This window comes from Centrocercus urophasianus, unplaced genomic scaffold, assembly GCF_019232065.1.
Source record: "Centrocercus urophasianus isolate 14NV4802_14NV808 unplaced genomic scaffold, USGS_Curo_1.0 seq_33, whole genome shotgun sequence".
Classification (NCBI taxonomy): Eukaryota; Metazoa; Chordata; class Aves; order Galliformes; family Phasianidae; genus Centrocercus; species Centrocercus urophasianus.
The window spans coordinates 1,382,324-1,402,761 of NW_024884900.1; the positions used below are offsets into that span (position 1 = coordinate 1,382,324).

The 20,438-nt window shown below is 46.0% G+C and overlaps 1 protein-coding gene across 5 annotated transcripts in view; it reads left to right on the forward strand.

Moving 5' to 3' along the window:
- Positions 1 to 1,090: 1,090 nt before the first annotated feature.
- The window catches only part of ACACA (acetyl-CoA carboxylase alpha), a 99,917-nt gene continuing 80,569 nt past the window's right edge, over positions 1,091 to 20,438 (forward strand). For 4 of the 5 annotated variants that reach the window (XM_042830289.1, XM_042830292.1, XM_042830290.1 and 1 more), the window contains exons 1-13: positions 1,091 to 1,137; positions 1,996 to 2,248; positions 11,786 to 11,918; positions 12,494 to 12,632; positions 12,975 to 13,084; positions 13,526 to 13,607; positions 15,042 to 15,140; positions 15,726 to 15,832; positions 16,228 to 16,338; positions 16,638 to 16,847; positions 17,373 to 17,543; positions 19,117 to 19,278; positions 19,814 to 19,977. In XM_042830289.1, the coding sequence (XP_042686223.1) occupies positions 2,022 to 2,248; positions 11,786 to 11,918; positions 12,494 to 12,632; positions 12,975 to 13,084; positions 13,526 to 13,607; positions 15,042 to 15,140; positions 15,726 to 15,832; positions 16,228 to 16,338; positions 16,638 to 16,847; positions 17,373 to 17,543; positions 19,117 to 19,278; positions 19,814 to 19,977 (1,715 nt within the window). In that variant the 5' untranslated portion in view covers positions 1,091 to 1,137; positions 1,996 to 2,021. Of the gene's footprint in view, positions 1,138 to 1,995; positions 2,249 to 9,484; positions 9,625 to 11,785; positions 11,919 to 12,493; positions 12,633 to 12,974; positions 13,085 to 13,525; positions 13,608 to 15,041; positions 15,141 to 15,725; positions 15,833 to 16,227; positions 16,339 to 16,637; positions 16,848 to 17,372; positions 17,544 to 19,116; positions 19,279 to 19,813; positions 19,978 to 20,438 lie in introns of those variants that run through there. The other variant, XM_042830294.1, reaches the window with a different exon arrangement.

A 20,438-nucleotide genomic window follows, 5' to 3' on the forward strand; every position in this document is an offset into this window, starting at 1 on the left:
GTGATCAAGGTTTTCTGTCTGAGCAGTGGGAATGAGCCCCATCTGAGCAGCCTGGTAATGGAATCTCATGGTTTAGTTTCTGCATTCTCAGGTAGGCATGCAGACCTCGCAGTCACGCTTCCTGTTGTTTCCTTCTTCCACCCTCTAACACCTGCATCGGGTGGGCGCCTGTGGCTTTCCAGTCATAAAATGGTTAAGGACATCTCCCTGTAAAATGAACTGCCCCTGGCCCGGGTGAAACTGGAGTTTGTGGGAGGAGTGATGTCAACACAGAGTTGGGTCTGAATAATTCAGTCGGTACGGTCACGGTAAAATTGCATAAGCCAGTTGGATCTGTTTTTAATTTTCAGTTACTGATGGGAGGAAAGAAATGGTGCTCAAGGATTGCAGTGTCTATAAACTCCTTGCCCGTGTTCTAATTAGAGCTTAGGTTGTGTCCTGTTTAGTGCTATAACGTGGTCTGGTTTTGCCTGTGCACCGGATGTAAGCTGTCATGTTCCCATCAAACTGCTCACAGTGCATCTCTGTGCTTGCCCCATCGCACGGCCGTGCTGGCAGGGCTGACACGGCCCTCCTTCCTTTGGGATGGCAGCGAGGTGCTGAAGGCACCAAGCCCATCTTTTCTGCATGGTAATGTCCCTCTAGAAGGGCTGGGCCCTGGGGTGGCTCCTTGTCTGTAGCGCTGCATCGCTGGTACTACACTTTTTTTACAGGTAACTATTGGTTTTATGGTATCTCAGCTGTGTTTTCTACCTCCTGGTTTTTCATGAGGGTTCTAATTATTATTGGGATTTGCTCTTGACCAGCAGATTGAGAAGTTCAGAGACAGCAGAGGAAAAAAAAGCCGTAAGCTGGTAGCACTGGCACAGGGTGTCATTTCCTATACAAACAGTGCAAAACTGCCTGCAGGGTGTTGGGGTCTTCCTATCTCATGTGTGCTCCTTGGGGCATCACAGGTTTGGCTCCTGCTTTACTCAGTGGCCCCAGATGTGTGGGCCTTTCTGTTCTCTACACTTCTCTACTGTTTTTCTAATCACTTGCAGAGTATTTTTCATAACAATGTTTACCTGTTAATTCTTTTGTTTTCCAGTTCATTTTGGAAGTGGATAACTGCTCAGATTGCAAGAATAACAAGAGGTTAGTGCATAAACATTTCTGGTTTTTTGATTATTTGATTTCCATTTGTGTGTAAATGCATCAAAGTTGGGCAGAGCTGAACGTGTCAGACAGTAATTCACCATCCCACCTGTTTTGGGCTGTGCTCTGAGGTACTCCTTTGTTCTCCATCTCTCATTTTCTTTCTTTCCTACTTGCTAACCTCACAGGAAGTTATACTAGTCTGTTGGTGGCAGTTGTTACACTCAAGTGGTCTGGAAGGCTTCAGAGCTGCTGGGGAGTTGCAGTGTGAGCATGTAGCTGGAGCAGAGGAGGGAAGAGAAAAGGATGAACGGAGTGAGCCTCTGCCCTGTGACAGTACTGTGTTGTTAGTGCTGTTAAAGTCGTCCTGCTGCAACTTGTCCTCAGGTGTGAGTGAGCTTAGGAGATTGAAGTCTTTATAAACTTGGGCATTTCAGGTTAGGAATAAAGCAGTCCTGCTTTGCTGGCTGGGAGCTGTGTTCTGTCTGCTCCCCAGTTTTCAGTAGGGCAGCTCAGATTCCTGAAAGAATCCTAGGTAACATGGGGTGCTTAGAAAAAATGTAAGAAAGAATGCCTTACATTTTCCTCTTTTAAGTACCTTTTGCAGTTTTACAGTTTTTGCAAAAACTAGCAGGTTTTACAGCTGCTTTGAATTCAGAGTCCTTGTGCAAACAGAAAAGTCAGTGATTGTAACAGAAATTACTATTCCCTGGACTCCTGTCTAGGTTCAGCTATTGTTTTCTGGTGTTGTACCATTGCATTTCCAATTGGAAGCAAACCTTGCTTTGCCTTATTTGTTTTGCAATAGGAGATATTAACCTTGAGTTTTGTTTCTCTTCTTTCTTTTGTCCCTTCAAGTGCTGAGAGCTCAATTTGGAAGAGCCATGGAAGAGTCTTCCCAGCCTGCTAAACCCCTGGAGATGAACCCTCACTCTCGCTTTATTATTGGTTCTGTGTCAGAGGATAACTCAGAAGATGAGACAAGCTCCTTGGTGAAACTTGACCTGCTAGAGGAGAAAGAGAGGTCTCTGTCCCCTGTTTCTGTCTGCTCGGATTCGCTTTCAGACTTGGGTCTTCCTAGCACTCAAGATGGCCTGGCAAACCATATGAGGTATGGATAAATATCTCAGCTGCAGTCTCTCTGTCAGTTCCCAAGAAAGTCCGAAGCTGCTCCTTGCAAGCTGCATACTGATTAATCTCACCTTTGTATCTCGGTTCTGGGTTTGGCCTCAAAAGTTTTTGATGTGATTTTTGGATGGTTTTTGTTTTGGATAGAGAAAGTTCTGATTAAAGAAATGATTGGTAACCTGTGAAGTGGCAGTAAACCAAAGCTTAATGTAGCAGCTACTGCTTACAGCTCAGGGAGATGTTGGCCTCACAGCTGGGAGAAGGACTGTTTTATTTGTCCCTATTGTTGATGGTTCCACTGTCACTTTATGGAGACAGCATCTGAAAACATGCACAGAGTCCAGGTTGGGGCCAGAGGGTGACAGTGGTCCGTAGCTGAGAGTTGTTCTGCTCAAGCTGCTGGGTATGGTCAGCCAGCTGGCGATAGAAAACCTTACACAAATGTAAAGGGGATTGCCTTTGCCCTGGCTGTCAGTTGTAACAATTAGGCAGCTGAAAAAAGGTAAATTTGAAGTGGGAAAAGCTCTAGTCTTGTAACTGTATACATTTGAGGAACAGAAGAAGCTGTATGAAGACAAAACCTCTAGTGTGAAACAGGCAGCAGGAGAGCAAGAAAATCAGGCAGTGTCTGTGTGCAACTTCGAGGACACTGCCTGGCACGAGAGAGCTATAATGCAATAGATGTGCAACCTTGAGCACCTCTGTTGTAACGTGCTTACTTTGGCATTCTGTTTTGAGGGTACTTGACTCTCAGTTAAATTGGAGGGAAATGCCAATTCAAATAAACAAACAAAAAAAAGTTACAGCATTAGGCTGTTTTTCTCAGATAAGGTTAGGTGAATTGAAATGGTTTTCCAGGATGGTAGTCTCTTTCATCAAAAGATTTCCAAATAATGTTTGCAGATGGAGAAACTGAGACACAGACAAGGTAAACCACTTGCTTGCAGTCACGGTGTGACAGTGAATCAATGGAACACTGGCATTCTTGCTTACAGCTTTCTTTTGATAATCACAAAGGTGCAACTCTTTCTGGAGCGTCAAAGACAAATTGAGTGAGTGTTGAGTATGTGCAGTATTGCTCAAACAAGCTGCAGATCCGAGAGAGAATGTCTTTGTGAGGAGTTGCCAAAAATCTTTCCATTTTCTGGTTAGCCCCGCTGTACCACACAGGAAGGTTTGGTTAGCTAACCACAGAAGCAGCCTGTAGTTGAGGTGAGTGACTGCTGCAGAGAAGTCCTTCTCAGGGAGCAATTATCTCTAAATTAGAGAACTGAGTCAGATACAGAAGGGTTGTGAGAGCACCTGAGTGATCCGTTACCTCTTCACAGAGCGTGGCAGGCAGTGCACCTATTGCTCTGATGGCTGGAGAAAAGATTACTTCTTGCGGCGCAGGAGGCCCGGAAGAGCAGGGTTGGTTGTCAGCTATGAGGTTGTTCTTCCCTCTCATGCTCCAGATCACTGAAGTTTGGACATTTTGTTGCTTTGTGGAGGTTATCTGTGTCTATCCTGTCCTGTAACACTGAGTGCTGGTGCCTGTGCCTTCTGTGCAGCAGCTGTCCCAGCACTTATCTTGATCTCCCAAGCAAATTTTCACTCCTGGAAGGAGCGCCCTGTGGAAATGACACTGCTAAAGAGAAATGTTCTTCCTTGGTCATTAGCTCTCATGAGCTGTTGTTTTGTAGCAAAGACATGCATTCAAATAAAAAGCAGCGTCGCGTTGTCACTTCATGCAGGGCAGGTGGTGCTTCACTGCGCGGTTTGGCGTTTGCTCCGTACCTGAAACCTCGCAGGCCTTTTGTCTGAGCTGGGAAGTGCTGCTGGGGTCGGGTTGTGGTGCCTGACCGATAGGGCCTGGCCCAGCTGTGGGCAGGCTGGGTGCCAGCTCGTGTTTCTTCATCTGAGCATGCGGAGCGTGTGTGGCTGTGCTCCATCCATCACCTGATTGATCTGGGTAAGTGTTTATGCTGTTGCTAAAGCCGGTCTTGCTGGGACAGGCTGTACAATACAGGCTTCACACCACTAGATATCCGTGCAGGCCTTTGATTGAGCTAGCTGACTGCTAGAGATGGGATTGAGAAAGCCATGATCTGATAATGTAATCAGTGACTGTTACACCAGTGTTTAACAAAAGTGTGTGCTGGAAGAGTAGCTGTGCACATGAATGTTCTGTTTCTTTCCTTTCTTGTAGCTGTATTTTATTTAAAGAGTATCAGTGATAAAGCTTGTGTAAATGTCTTCCTTGCTCAGTTAATTACGACAAGGGGCATCCTTCAAGAAAGTGGCTGCATACAGCTAATGCCAACAAAATGTGCTCTTTGTTGCATTTTGCACCTGTAGGTGATAAAGCAGGATGTACTGTTTTCCCTTTTTGTTTCTGGGTGTAGTTGTGTTGTGTTTCAGTTCGGTGCTCCAGCTGAGGGCAGCAGTCCCATGGACGTGGTGCTTTGTGCTGTGCAGGGCTGCTAGCTGTGTTGCTGAGGAGTCAGTGGGAGATAAAGTAACTTCTCTGTGAATGCCACATGTTGAGTCAGTTTGTTTTGTTTAATAAATTGTTCTTGGCTGATGCTATATTTAATTCCTAGTTTTAAAGATAGCATCCAGTATCAAATTCTTGTTTAAAATAGAATAAATCCTGCATGCCTTCTGGCATTTGTCCATCAGGGCACTGGTTTCGTAAGCAATTAAAGGGGTGTAGGAAATCACCTGGCAATCCACTTGCAACAACTGAAAGCCACGTTTTGAGAGTTATCCCAGCTCGTAGCTCTGGTAGTGCACCCACAGAGATGCTGGCCTTTGTGCCAAGCGTTAACTGGACTTCTTGGTGAACAGTCTCAATAAGATGTTTGCTAAAACATTTTTCTTTGCACGTGATCAGTTGGAAGCCCTGCCAAAACAAAGGACTTACCTTCATCTCTTTGTTGGCTGAAGTGTTGCTGTGTGATGCTGAATCTCCAGGGCAGAGAATGCTGTGGATCTCTTGACACTCTGTTGTAACTCTGTCTTTAAGACCAGACGTACGGTGGGACTGTGCCTGCACTCAGAGGTGGGCCCTGTTGTGCTGCCTGTGTGAGGCAAAAACTGTCAGTGACAAACTGCACAAAACTCTCCCACCCACCCCTTAGTTCTGGTTGGTACAGAACATGCCTTCTATCTTTCCTGCAGAGGAGATCTGTCCAAAACTTTGTGAAAGGACTTCAGATCTGCTCTCAGCTGCATAACTTCTCTTTTACTGCATTTATCCCGGTGGTGAGGCTTCGTCTGGAGAGTGTTAAGCTGTTACTGCAGGAACACATAGAATTTCATGCTTCTCGGGGATGTGAAAGTGTGGATATTTGGGGGTTTTAGGAACTGGAGTATGGATTTTGATTGAAATGTGGTGCTAGGAATTGGGTACCAGAGTTTCAGCAGGAAGGGTGTGATGGAGAAATGGATTCTGAAAGAGAAGTTTGAAGGAGAGGAAAGGGGCTTGTGGCCACAGTACTCAGCACTTCCTCTGTATTTTTTATAGAGGAGTCCTAGCAGTGTTCTAGTTTGGATTCTGTAGTTTTGGAACCGAATTTCCTGCTTTAGGCTGCGTACCTGCCTGGATTGCTGTTTAAAATTGCAACAGTCTGAATGTGAAGTTACCTCGCCACTGTAACCTGTGCTGTATCCTTTGTTGCTTTCTGAAATTCCTGGGCCCAGCCTCGTGTCAGGGCTCTGATGAAACTCTTGGTTTTGGTTAATGTATCCAGGCACTGACTTCTGGCAATTTCTGCCTTCAAGCTAACGGTTCTGTCTCTTTAAGGCTGCAGGAAAGACTGTCTTTGAATAAGTCTGGGTTGCTGCCTCCCAGCGTCCATTCCTCTGGCCATAGCCGCCCTTTGCTCTGGCTGCAGAGCTCCTCTGCATTGCTTGCCGGCTTATGTGTGTGCTCATTCCTTCCCTCTGCCTCTCTGAGGACCAGGCTGCAGGGGCAGGCCTGGCACTAGGGCAGGTTCTGTGGATGCTTCCCAAAGTCCTGCCACCTGGACCAGATGCACGCACGCATTGGCATGGCCACATTACAAAATCCCTAACTGATAAGAGCTGCCCTGCTTCCACACCTTGTAAGACCAAACAAAGGGGAAAAAAAAAGAATAATCTTTTCTCAGGGCGGACGTGTGTGTGTGTGTGTGTGTGTGTGTGTGTGTGTGTGTGTATGGCTGTGCTGCAGCCTCCTTACGGCTGCCTTGCACACACGCCAGCTCGTGCATCGCTGCCTCTGGAGCAGAGTGCAGCGTCACCGGCAGCGCTGGGCATGCTGCAGTGCTGGGATCAGTGCAGGCTGCTGGCTGCGATGTGCGTCAGGTACGTGTGCAACCAGCGCGGGTTTGCTCAGAACAGCCGAGAAGCACCCAGGCTTCCCTTTTGTCTGCCTGTGGCCGAGGCTCCAGGGAGGGGGGAGCTTTGCACGCGCCGTTTGCCAGCGGGGCTCTGAATAGCGCTGTGCAGGGAGCGGCTTTGTGCGAGTGATGGTGAGTGTTGTGTCACCGTGACGCGTCCTCGTGTGCCGCGCTTCTGTTGGGATGCTGAGGCCGATCGTCTCCATTGATGCTGAAGCAGAAGCACAATGAGTGCTTTTAACCCAGCTGAAGCTGTTCTCTAGCATGAGGCTGCGTGGAGCTGTGGGATTTGTTTCCTTGCAGCTACAGTGGTTGGGAGCTGTTAGGGTTGGGAGCTGTGAGTAGGCTTTTTTTTGAGCGTGGGCAAATGTTTGGGAAAGAGATTTCACCAAAACTGAAAAATGAATTCCAATCACATTGAATAAATCTTAAAGACAGGATCAAAAACGGAGGAAATTCAATATCATGCAAGAACTTTATTTAGAAAGAGGTGGAATGTACCATTTTCTGTATGCAATATGTGTCCAATGAAGTCTCTGAATACGTGGTGGGCTTTGGGAGAGAAAGCAATGCAGATTTTATCAAGCTGAGTCTGATATTTCTTAAGTCTCTGCCCTTGTGATGGCCTTCTGGGATCCGGTGGGTTGATGGGAGCCTCCAGCAGGGCTGGGGGAGCAAAAGCTTGCACAGCTCAGGGAAGTGGGTGTCCAGATGGGGTTGTGCATACAGGAGGAGTGGGGTCTGTGCTGAACTGAGGGGCCGTTGGGATGGAGTTGGTGCTGGAAGGTACCTCGAGACAGGGGGCTTCTTCTTACGTGCTTCTGTCTTACAATGAATTAAATGAGGAATTTCTGCCACTCTTGGGCGGTCTGAACGTTTCTTCAAAGAGGGAGTAAGCTGGCACTTGAGAGAGGCTTTCAGTAACTAGGCAGGTGTGTAATGCACCCAAGCACAACCTCTGCTTTCTATCTGGGAATTAATAAAGTGTCACACTGGAAGAGATCCCAGGAGTCATCTGGACTGTGTGTTTGCCCCAAGGTCTGGTCATCTGGATGCTGAGCTGGTCCTGATCAGGGACTGCGTGAACCCGGTGCGAAACCTTGTTCCCAGCAGCAGCCTCTGCAGTCCTTCTGCCACCGCTGGCATTTGCAGTACTGTTTGAAAGCTTTGCTAACATGTTATAATTTAAGTTCATTACTTCTCGTTCTCATGAACCTTGTCTTCTTTTCCTGCATTTAAAGACTGTCACTGGCCATCCTCACCAGGCCCATCCAATGTTGGCAGCCCCTTCACTTCCTGGGCTGTGTTCATCAGACCCGCAGTCATTTTCATCTGCTCTTCTGTGGTTGCTTTACATCTTTCTTTAGGGACTGTGCCCCAGGCTGTTCCCCATGCAGAGAGCAGGGCCATCTTATCGTGTCTTCCATCTGACACCTCTTGGCTTACTGCAGCACAACCAGTGTTATACAATGGCATGATGCTGATGCAAGTCCCCTCTGACCTGCAGGGCTGGGACTTCTCTTCTGCAGCCATCCACGTGGGAGAGGGTTGCGTGGCTTTTGTGCTGCACGTCGTTTGTCAGGAGCTGAAATCCTTGACCTGTCTGGCTTTGGGGTTTTTGTTTGGTTGTTCACTTTTCCCTCACTATCACCTGTCTGCTGCCTGCCTTGGATTTATTTCCCCGTGACGTTTTTCACCACCACCACCACAGCATGTCGCTGTGCTGCTTTGCCCTCCTGCTGACAATGTCTGCAGGAATTGAATCTGCAGGAATTGTCTGCCTGTGCTTTATCAGACACGTGGCGCTTGCTGTCGGTCGTTGCTCACACTGCCTGGCTATTCTTAGGTCCCTTTTTCCCGAAGTGACCTCGCCTTGCTGCTCAGGGCTCAGCATTGCCTGTCTTCATAATGTCTCTATTTTTTCCGGATATTTGTTTTTTTTTTTTCTTTTTTTTTTTTTCTTTAAATTATTATTATTATTGAGTGATTCTTTACTGGATAATTGCATAGCTTTTGCTCAGACTCTTGGAAAATGTGTGCCTCAAATAAGGGCTGTGCTGCCTGGGTATGGATGGCCCTACGCTCAGGCAGACCCCAATGTCACGAAATTTCAGAGTGTAACCCAGTTGCTGTGTCGAGTTCCAGTCCAAGCCTGCAGTTTGTTCCTGCATGTGCTTGGTGCTGAGCAAACATGCATCCTCTCTGCAGGGCTGTTACAGGCCCCGCAGGACCGCAGCACCTTTGTTTTGGGGGCGTTTATTCCTGTAGCGTTTGGAGCGAGCTCGTCTCTCTTTAATGGGTGGAGAAACTGAGCTGCTGAAATCCTGGCTGACCTGTCCCAGCTTCAGGCTGGTGTCTGTGTGCTCTGCTGCCCGGATCACCGCTGGGCTTTGCCTGCTTGCATGGAGGTGCTTTCCTTGTCACCTCCCCGCCCTCTGTGCACACCTGATACAAAATCCTGCTTGCTGAATGAATTCTCTAGCTGATGGGCACTGCAGCCGGCCTGTGACAGCTGCCTCCTGGCAGCAGGAGCTGTGCTGGCTGCTGGGGGCTCGGGGCAGGCAGGGAGCCAGCTGTGCAGCCGCTTCCCTGCAGGATCCTCATCTCATGGGGCTCCAGCATACAGCACAGAGCTGTGCAAAGCTCCTTACGTAACTGGGGGTTCCTCTGTCTCTGATCAGCTGCTTTCCCCCTGCGCTGCAGGGAGGCTGCTTCACTCGCTGTGTGTGCTGCGTCACAGGAAGAAAGAGTGACAGAGGGCTGGTAGAAGGCAGGGGACAAAGGTTAAAAGACTGAAGCAATCCGGGAAGTGCCGCTGCCTCAAGGAGAACCATATGAGCACGGGAGGCTCTGCGCTGCTCTGCGCTGCTGGGTTTTGAGCTGCAGTATTGGAAAAACCAAAATAGCAGCACTTGCAATCTGTTAATTCCTTCACAGACAGCATGGAGGAGCCTGCAGATCAGAGTCAGGAAATGATCTATCACATGCTGCAGAGGTAAGAGTTTCAGCTATGATTGTCTCCTCAGAGCAACACCCGTCTTGGGCTGAGGCAGTTGGGCACCCTGTGCTAGAAATTCAAACTGATATTTTCCGCTGTCTGTTTTATCCCTCTGAAGCCATCCTGAATTACCGTGAGGCATTTGTGTGTGCAGTCTGTAAGAAAGGTGCTGGACTGCATTTTAGGTGCAGAATCTGTTTATAAAGTGTGACATTCTGTACAGCCATTAACCTCTACAAACTGAAGGACTGATGAGCTTTTTGGAAGCTCCTACCTGAGAAAGCACTGCATGTGTGACCTGGAGAACAGCAGAGATGGCTGTTACCCATTTGCCTTTTGTTCTGTCTTGTTTAGGGCTCAGTGTTCTTCCTTCATGGCTGCCCAGCTTCTCCCGCACTTTACGTTGCTAAAAGAAGAAAATCTTTCCTGCTTTGTCTATGATGGGCAGCCTGTGATTGCTAGTGAATAAAACTTGATGCTCTTGGTATACTTCCCATCACAGAGTAAAATGAACTATACCTGTTTATAAACAAGTGTTTGCAATTGATTCGGAATGATGGAAAATCTGGTTATCTTGTCATTTTCACTGCAGCAGAATCTTCATTTGTGTGGTAATTTGCACTTGGTGAGTTGGTGCATGGTCCACATTCATCCGTGTTCACAGCTTCTGACCCCAAAATTTTGGTCTCTCTTTTGTTGAGACCGCATGCAACGAGCCTTCAGTGAGCAAACCGGTCTCATTGATTTCTTGGGCTGTACTCCTTCCTTGCCAAGCTGTAGATTCTGACCTTCTTTAAAGACAAATGTAGGAGAAGTTGTATCTTGCCTACACTTCTGCTCTCTTTCCTGCCTGTTGGCCCCCATCCTCAAGTTTGCAGGCTGTGTTTTTTGCAGTGCAGTCCATGAACTCTTGCTGACAGCAGCCCATTAGGTACAGTGACACCGCTTATCGGGATTGCAGCTTGCTGGAAGAAGGGAAAGTGTTCCTGGGAAGTACCTGTGTACGCTCAGCGTGATCTCCTGCCCTTCTCTGGATATCAGCTGTTGCCTCTGAGGCAGGTTGCTGAACTGGGTATACTTTGATCTGACCTGGTGCAGACACTTGTAGTTCCCAGCATGTCATTGGGAGACAGGCTTGTTTACCTTCTTTCTTTCTTAGCACATGTTGACATCACGCTGTTGCTCTCCCCTCTGTTACCCTTCATTTCTCCATCTTTGGCTTCAGGGGTTGCTCCAATGTCTCTGTTGCTGTGCTTAGAACAGGTTTTCACTTCCCAGTTAAGCTCCAGATTTGCTTTCTCTACAAGCCTGTAACTTGGAGCTCTCTACCGCCTTGAGTGTTGGCCATGAGAATATCCCATGTGTGAGATAAAGATTGATGAGCTGAAATTCAGCTCCAAAGTAACTGTGAAGTGCCATCGTTGTGCTTTTTTTATTCTCAACGTCCTGACAGAGTCAGGGCTGAGCAGCAGTGGGCTGGGACTTGTGCAGCCAGGCCTGTCGCTGCTGTTGTTTGCCCTTCATGCCCTCCCCAGCAGGTCAGTCGCTTTCTGCCCAGCTCTTCCCATCTCCCCATGGAGTTTCTCATCCTCAGCTGATGAAGGCAGAGGATCCTGAGCCAACTCCAACTGAACACGTGGCCCCCAGGAGCTGGCCTTGCTGCTGGGCACATCTTTGGGAAATGGTTGGAGTAACCAGGCACAGGGATGGCGGAGCCTCTCGTTTACACCTGAAGTGTAGTTGCTGTGGTTCTCTAACAGGATTTCCTCATGGAATCTGACTTAGTACACTGTTTTACCAAAGCTAGGAAACTTGATCATTAGTCAGCTCTCTTGGAAGACAGGAGCAGCATGGAGTTTGGTTTAACACAGTTGTTCTGTGACGGGCAGTGATGTGCAGTGAGTGCATTTTCACCTGCTCATGTATTGGCATGACTCGAATTTCCCCGGATGGGCTGAAATGTGCTGAGATACAACTGCAGTTAATTGCAAAACGAGATCATGCTTGTAAGAGCTGCAAACTGGAAGTGGGGAATGTTCTGCCTGTCATGGGCAATGTGATCAAGGGGACAGGTAGAAATTCCCGTCATACTCTGCTCTATTTGTGTTCATTTGCACTGCAGTGTTGGTTTTTTTCTGACCCCCTCAAATTCCCTCAGGCCCAGCATGTCTGGTTTGCACCTCGTAAAGCAAGGCCGGGACAGGAAGAAAGTTGACGTGCAGCGGGATTTCACTGTGGCTTCTCCTGCAGAATTTGTTACTCGTTTCGGAGGGAACAGAGTTATTGAAAAGGTAAATTGCTGGCCTTATGGGCTTTGGCATATTGCATTCTTGTTCCCTTCTCTAGAGCTATGACTTCTCTTTATTCAATACTGCATATTGAAAATACTGAGATTCCTGAACTTACAACTTGTATTTCTGCCTGTAGTCATTCTGTTTTAACTTTAAATGTGATAAATTGTTTTAGTTTAATGTGACAGAAGAAAAATCTGAATGAGCCTCTGCTGATAGAGGAGGACTTACAGACAGATATAACAAATGGAGACTGGACAAAGCACTGAGAATTTTATTTCAAAATACATAAACACATAACAGTGAGGTCTCATCCATTCAGGTGACAGAAGTTTTAGCAACTCATTATGCCAGTTCTGAAGTGCCCTTCTGTTCTTTAATCCCAACAGAGCATAAGACATTATAACTTCATGGGCAAGCAAGAGCTGATTCCTTATTGAGTTGAAAGCCAGCTGAGAAAACGGAACAGCAAAAAAGGGGTTGAAAAACCTGTGGAGAAAATGTCTATTTTCATTATTGCTCAGGATTTTGTGCTATTTAGACTTTTGTCTCATCCCTGCATCTCTTATGTGCAGGTCCTGATAGCCAACAACGGGATTGCAGCGGTGAAATGCATGCGGTCGATCCGGCGCTGGTCCTACGAGATGTTCCGAAACGAGCGGGCCATCAGGTTTGTTGTCATGGTGACTCCTGAGGACCTGAAAGCAAACGCAGGTGAGTGAAGGTGCACAGACCTCTGTGCCCAGGGGGATGCAGGAGGCTGAGGGGACATCGCTGCACCGTGCGCCGCTCTGACCAGGAGCGGATTGAGGGCTTTGGGTAATTTTGGAATGAATTTATATTAAGTGCTTTAGAGACATTAAGTTTAGTTTTGCCAGTGGGTATTTTATTGTGTAGGAAATACCACTGGATAATTGTAATTAACTTCTGGGATTGATGAGAAAGCAGTGTGGATACGGATGTTCAGATTTGGTTATGCCGTAGGTTTGGGAAGTTTTAGACCTAAGTACCATTTACAGATCTGTGATCTACATGTGACCTTTGTTGCATTTGCAGAGTACATTAAAATGGCAGATCACTACGTGCCAGTTCCAGGAGGACCAAACAACAACAACTATGCAAATGTGGAACTCATCCTTGACATTGCTAAGCGCATTCCAGTGCAGGTGAGAAATGCCAGTTTTCAAATCATGAGGTAGCGCTAGGGAATCCCCTCTCCTCAAGTGATGAGTTGTATCTGGGAGAAAAGGCAGGTTAAAGAAATGGAACCGACAAACCTATGCTAGCAGTAAGGACAGTGAATGTTAGAATGCAGTCAGTTTCCCAGTGTGAATATCTGCAGGAGGCAGAAGGTTCCCTTCACCCTTTCACTTCCCTACACTTAGCTTCCTTCAGCAGCCTTGGTCTTGTCTGCCAGATGCAATGCTCTGGCCCTTTAAAGTAAGCCTGAGCGTACTTCATAACATCCTCTGGCTTGTGGATGTTATGAGGCTGTTTTCTGTTCAGTGGAGAAAAGAAAGATTTGGAAGCATCTGCATGCTTTGTATTTTTGCTCATGTGCCTGTTCTGTTGTAACTAAGAGTGAATTATGTTGTGTTCTTCTGCAGGCTGTATGGGCTGGCTGGGGCCATGCTTCTGAGAACCCAAAACTACCAGAACTTCTCCACAAAAATGGGATTGCTTTCATGGGTGAGCAGATGTACTTCTGACCAGATGTCTGATGAGGTCTAGTCTTTTTTTTAGATGGGTGGGTTTAATGAGAGAAAATCCTGAGCCTGAAAGAGAGCCACGAGGTACGGTTTGCAAGTGCAAGATGGATGATCTGTTCGTTACAGTAGTCAGAGCAACAGAATATGCTGCCTAGCAGTGTAATCTGTTTCCAGTAATTGAGGCTAATGAAACTGGATTGGAATAGACCCTGGGTTATGATAGAGGGCTTAGCTCAGTAAGACCCTGGGTCTGGAAGATGAGAGAAGGACAGATTCTTTTCCATGAGGACTGTAATAAGAGCTGTAAGCCTTTCTTTATCTCATATTAAAAATAGAGGTGAGCAAAGTTAACTTCAGAAATTATCCATTTTTAGACATGCTGGGCTTTTATGATAATGTTTCCTGCTGTTTCCTCTAAATGATGGTACAGCTATTTGCAGATGGCAGTGGGTAAGGTTTGGACATGTGCTGGGAAGTAACTGTTGTATGGGAGAAGTGGCAAGCTCTCCAAAATGTCTTTGAGTATTTTGAGATAAAAAATCAAAGAACACAGTGTTAAAGCAGTGGATATTTCTGCTGTCAGTTTAAAGAGAATGTTCATAGTTAAATTTTATTGAGTTTTCTGTAGACAGCACATGAAGTTTGTGGTCTGTTAGCAGTGTAGTTGATTGAGACCTGGAGGTGTTTGATGCAGTAAGTGTCATTTCCATATCTGAATGTAGGGTAAGGCTTTGGGCATGGTCTGTGTTTAAAACTAAAGATGGACTTGTGGTAAAAGTCATGGTGTGAACATAACTTTTATCTTTGGGGCAGTTTTGTTGTGTTCTGACTTCCAGCAGATCTGTAATAACTTGAGCCACAGCTGTGGAAATACTCCGAACCTTTGAAAAGGCGGGAATTTTAAATCTGCGTTTTAATTCCAGCTTAAATCTCTTGCCAATCATGTGCTGCAGTCCCACGTTAGCCATGTTTCTAGGGAAATCAGGGCGCTGAATTACTATTCCAATAGCATGTGATGTGCACACCTAATACCAATCACCAGCACCTGCCATCTCTGAGAGCTGGCGCAGCTTGAAGAGAAACACGTGGACAGATAGTGGTGCCTGCAAGCTGAGTGTTCCAAGGCTTCTGTAACAAGCTGTTGTGATCTGTCTAATTGTAGTTACAATTGCCTTTCCTTCTTTCTTGGTCAAAGGTGCTCCAGTCTGCTTTTAAATTCCTGGCTGACACTGTTAATGCTTTTGGGTTTGATTTGGAAATATTGATTTATACCAGTTGGGTTGTGGCCTGCATCAGGCTTGCAGAGAGCTTTTATTTATTCCATGTACATGGGATCCCAATCAGGCCTGTAGGCATTTCCCTGGAGTTTGATACCACTTGCGACTCTCCCATGCGTTGCTTTTGCTCCTTGCAGGTCCTCCAAGCCAGGCAATGTGGGCTTTAGGAGATAAAATTGCATCGTCAATAGTGGCTCAGACTGCTGGCATCCCAACTCTTCCTTGGAGTGGCAGCGGTAAGAAGGAAATTCCCCAGCGTATAAAGACCATTTTAATCCGCTTTTCTTCAACGTGTCTAATCTTTAATAAGTATCTGTGCATAAAAAGGTCAGTTGCATGTGTTCCATCTGCTAATGGATTCAAACTTGTATTATCCAAGGCTTGGACAAAGTGACTGTGGTGTTTGTGGATATGTCAGGCAAAAAGGACATGTTCCTTACCTTGCTGTCAGTCTGACAGTGCAGCTGTGGCATCTGATATTTCTGCAGCTGTTACTTCTCTAGCATCTGTCAGTAATTCTGGAGCACGCAGCCAATACTCTGTTTCTGTGGAAGCTCTGTAGGATGGTGAATAACTGCCTGTTTCTCAGAATTACACAGGGTAAATGGAGGGCATAATTGTTGTTAGTTTTCCAATTAAAAGTTTTTGCTCCCCAGACAACAGTAATAATCTGCTTGTGTTCAGCATCCTCTCTTTTGTACGTGCTTCCAGACTGGTTCCTCGAGGATCTGTTACAGCCCTTTGTTTCACCAGTGTCTGATGTGTGAGTTCTCACTGAGCCTTGCAGCAGAACAGGCTAGAAGGCCATGTTTATGTTTCAGGTCTACGAGTGGATTGGCAGGAGAACGATCTTCAGAAGCGTATCCTGAACGTTCCTCAGGAGCTGTATGAAAAAGGCTATGTGAAAGATGCAGACGACGGCCTGCGGGTGGGTGGCTGGTAATGCAGAGCTGGTTGGAGCCTGCTGCATGCATACCTGGAGATTGCCTGGAGGATTAATTTGTTTCTAATGGGAGAACTGATTAGGACCGGACTGAGTCTTGGAAATTTGAAAGCAGTCTTTCACAAACTGTCTTTGGGCTCAGCCTGCAGAGTTAGTGGGATTAGGAGAAAGAAACAAGAGCGCTGCAGTAGCAGCAACTGTTCCCTTGTTTTTCCAACTACTGAAATAGCATATGTGATTTGGGTCTCGGTCATGTCTAATTTGCTAAACAGAGTCAAAAAATGTGGGGACTTGGGCATGAATAATTCATAAATAAAGGTCTTCTCAACTTATTTCTGCTAGCTTGTTATACTTACCCGTGTTTTTCCCATCTTGATCAGGCTGCTGAGGAAGTTGGCTACCCTGTCATGATCAAGGCCTCTGAAGGAGGAGGAGGGAAAGGAATTAGGAAAGTTAATAATGCAGATGACTTCCCCAACCTATTTAGACAGGTAACTTTTCCATTGATTTATGCTGTCTTGTTCTAGATGCTCAGGTTGGGTGATTCTGAGAGCACTAAATGGGAGATGTTGAGGAAATGAAGAAGCCACTATTGTGAGCCTTGTTTAGCTTATGGATTATTTAGGAAAGCTGAGGTGGTTTTTTTACAACACAGGTTGTTTTTAGTCATAAGTGACCTGAGTAAATATTCAGGACATTTGTTACTCAAGAAATGAACTGGGGATGGTTGGGATTAAGGCGGTTGTTTACAAAAAATGATTTGTCCACTTACAAGGTGTCTCTGCTGTAGGTTCAGGCTGAAGTCCCAGGCTCTCCGATCTTTGTAATGAGGCTGGCCAAACAGTCCCGCCACTTGGAGGTGCAGATCCTGGCAGACCAGTATGGCAATGCCATCTCTCTTTTTGGTCGGGATTGCTCCGTGCAGCGCAGGCACCAGAAGATTATTGAGGAAGCACCTGCTTCCATTGCAACTTCAGTGGTTTTTGAGCACATGGAACAGGTGAGAGTGGCTCTGCAAGTTCTCTTTTTCATGTGAGACTCCAGGAAGAGCCAGGATGTTTTTATTTGTCATTGGCAATAGTTTTGCATTGTTCAGTCTGTTAAAAGAGCAGCGTAAGGTAATGTGTTGTAAACTGCTTTGTGTGCAACCGCTGACATTTCCAAAACTGAGTCCATCATTGCTGAGCTCCACTGAGAATGTCTGCACCTCAAAAATGAGAGAGATGTGTTTTAAATGTGTAATGTCACATTAAAAGTGAGCAGCAGGAGTTATATGAATTTTCTAATGCTGGCTGTTAAAAATACTTCAACTCTGCCTTCTGTGAACAGTGTAAACAAAATAACCTGGGAACCAAAACCCTGCTGCCGTGTGCTTTGCTTTGAGCAGCTTTTGGGCACCTTAGAAGATGTTGGATGTTTTAGAATGCCACTGAAAAAACTCTGAAGTGGGTAGGGTGGGTGAACAGGGCATAGAAGACTGAATGTGGGGCATGGAAAACAAATACTCTTCTTTCCTGCATCCTAGTGTGCAGTGAAGCTTGCAAAAATGGTGGGGTATGTGAGTGCAGGCACTGTGGAATACCTCTACAGCCAGGATGGCAGCTTCTACTTTCTGGAGTTGAATCCTCGTCTGCAAGTGGAGCATCCCTGCACCGAGATGGTAGCTGATGTGAATCTTCCTGCAGCACAGCTCCAGGTGAGTCAGGACCCAATTCCTGCACCTCTGGAGGATTTCAGAAGTGCTCAAATTGTGGTGTGGTGAAGAAAGCTGAGCGTGAAAAACCTGTTCTGCTGAAGCCCGAGTGAAATTAAGGGGCCGGACTCTTGCTGAGTCACTGCCAGGTTTCTGTGTTAAAACTGGATCCCATACCAATGTTCAGCAGATGACTGGATCTTAATACTTAGAGAGGAAAGAGTGTAAGGCAGCTATCAGCACTACCACATATGGCCTGTGTCCTCTCACGCAGATGGGGATATTTGACTCCTCCGCTTCTCTTTCCCAACCCAAGTCACCTAACTAATGGAGCAACTTTGTTACTTCCCCAGTTTAGGATTTATCTTCTGTGGCTTCAGGAGCAAAGCTTCTGTGTTCCAAAATATTCTTCCCCTTCTGTTCTGATTTGGAAAGCAAAGAGAAGTAATTTTCTAGTTATTCCTCCTGAAATTCTTAGAGAAACCGTTAGTTACAAAAAAAAAAAAAAAAATACGTGAAGCAACAGAATAATAAAATATAAAGGTAAGAAAACTGGTTTAAGTAAGGTTGTATGTAAAAACTCTGTCTTAAGAGGCTTTAGACATGAGTAGTTCAGCAGGCCCTGAAATTATTTTGTCAAATGAATTGGCTTCTGAGGCTAGCAGAGCAATCAAATGCTGTGCCAGTTTGGAGCAGTGCGTTGCCCAGTCCACTGCCTCCAAGAGATAACAGTATTCCCAGAGTTCCCAATGACAAAGGGAGTGAAAAAAGAGCAGACGATTGGTTTTCTCATCTTTCAGCAAGTTCAGCAGTTGTTTGAAGTTCAGGAAAGTGACTTTGGTCTTTTTAATTTTGATTAGCAGTTCCTGACTTCCAGGGAAATTGTTTCCACCTCTCCAAGTCCCTCACTAATAGCAGATGCTTCCTCTTCTTGGCTGAGGTCCCTGCTCTTCAAGTCTTTCTACAAAATAGGATTTGTGCCTAATTATTAGGCACTGGAATAGATGTGGCAAAGCAACCAAGAATTTGTCTTGATTTATTAGTTTTTCAAGGAGAAATCATCACAGTGAGTGACATTTATGGCTTGTGTGAACCAGTAGGTTTTTTTCTTGTTGACCAGAACAGCTGGGAATTGGGTCCATAAGGCTCCAGTCAGCAGCCAGTTCTGTAGGTCACTGTCTGCATTTTATAGTTACAGAAATCCTCAAAGGTTCCATACAGCTGGTTAGGGGTCATCTGGCACCTCAGTGTATTTTTATCAGGCTTAATTCAGGCCCATCCTTGGCTGACCTAGCAGTGACCAACCTTCTTTGAAGTCTTTTAGTCAACGGAAAATATTTGTTGGAAGTCACAAGATGGATGTTACACTGAGTTCAGCTGTCTTGAGAAATACAAATGTAACAAGGCATGTCAGTGGAGAGGGCTTACTTAGGAAAATAGGAATATGTGTTTGCTGTATGAGAACTGCAGCATTAGCTTCTGCAGAACCTGGTGGGGTTAATTCCACGAGGACAAGAGGCGCTCTGTGAAGTTGGCAACTTGCTGATTAGTGGCAAATGCTGTTCTTCCTCCTCAGATTGCCATGGGGATTCCACTCCACCGGATCAAGGATATCCGAGTGATGTACGGCGTTTCCCCGTGGGGAGATGGATCTATTGATTTTGAGAATTCAGCCCATGTCCCCTGTCCACGTGGCCATGTAATTGCTGCACGTATCACCAGTGAGAATCCCGATGAGGTGAGTGTTTTAAATCCTGTAGTTCCTTATCGTGCTGTGATAACCTCAGTGAGTTCCATCTCTGCTGCTGTTCCAGGAAGGTTTGGCACCTTTAAAAGATTCTTCCCTTATCTTACTTAGCTGATGCTTCTGTACACTGTGGCTAGGCACTAGAAGAACATGGACTGACACAGGTGCACTGTACAGTATCTTCACCTTCATCTCCTCAACTTCCCAGAGTATAACAGATTTTATCTGTGCCTTAGGATTATAAATCCTCTTTATTGTGACTTGGTTGTCCCCCAGGCACACTGTCATTATTAGCTGCCAAGGTGCTACTGACCTCACAAAAGCTAAGGTCTTCAGTTCCCTGTAGTTTCTGAACTACAGCAGTTCCTGTGCTTCTGTGTTCTATGGACCTTTGCTGTTGCTTTGGCAGTGAGCAGGCTCAGCTTAGCTGTGTAAATGGTGCTCTTTACAGTTCTAATTATTTCCCTAATTCTGGTTTATTTACTTTTTCTTTAGGGTGTATAGCAATGTCTGTCTGTTTTTACAGGGATTTAAGCCCAGTTCTGGTACAGTCCAGGAACTGAATTTCCGCAGCAATAAGAATGTCTGGGGCTATTTCAGTGTTGCTGCTGCAGGAGGGCTTCATGAATTTGCTGATTCTCAGTTTGGTCACTGCTTCTCTTGGGGAGAGAATCGTGAAGAAGCCATCTCGTAAGTAGTATAATCAACAAAGCCTTGGAAATTGTTCATTTTGTTCCTCTTTATTGCAGAGTGCCATGGATGAAACCAGACTCTTTGGTTCTGGTGTTTTTGAGAGAAGTTTCCTTCTCACTTTCCACATTGTGGTCAGGCTCCCGATCCTGTCTTGCTTTGCTCTTCCACTGCATTGCACCTACATTTCTCACTTTTTGATTACTTCTCTTTAGTTTATTTCCCTTCTGTTTCATTCTGCCTTCTGTGCCTGCTGCTGGGGTAAGATACCATTGTGTTGAAGTCCTTCTTTGAAAGCATTCAGGTGGAAGGCTTTTAACAGGAAGAGCATTGGTAACTTGGCTATGCCAATGCCCTGTAAATAACTGAGTGTTCTTATGTGATGTGGGACATAAAAAGCTTATCATAAGACAGGAGTGTCGGACCTGCCATCCGTGCTGTTGTTTATCCAGAGTGTTTCC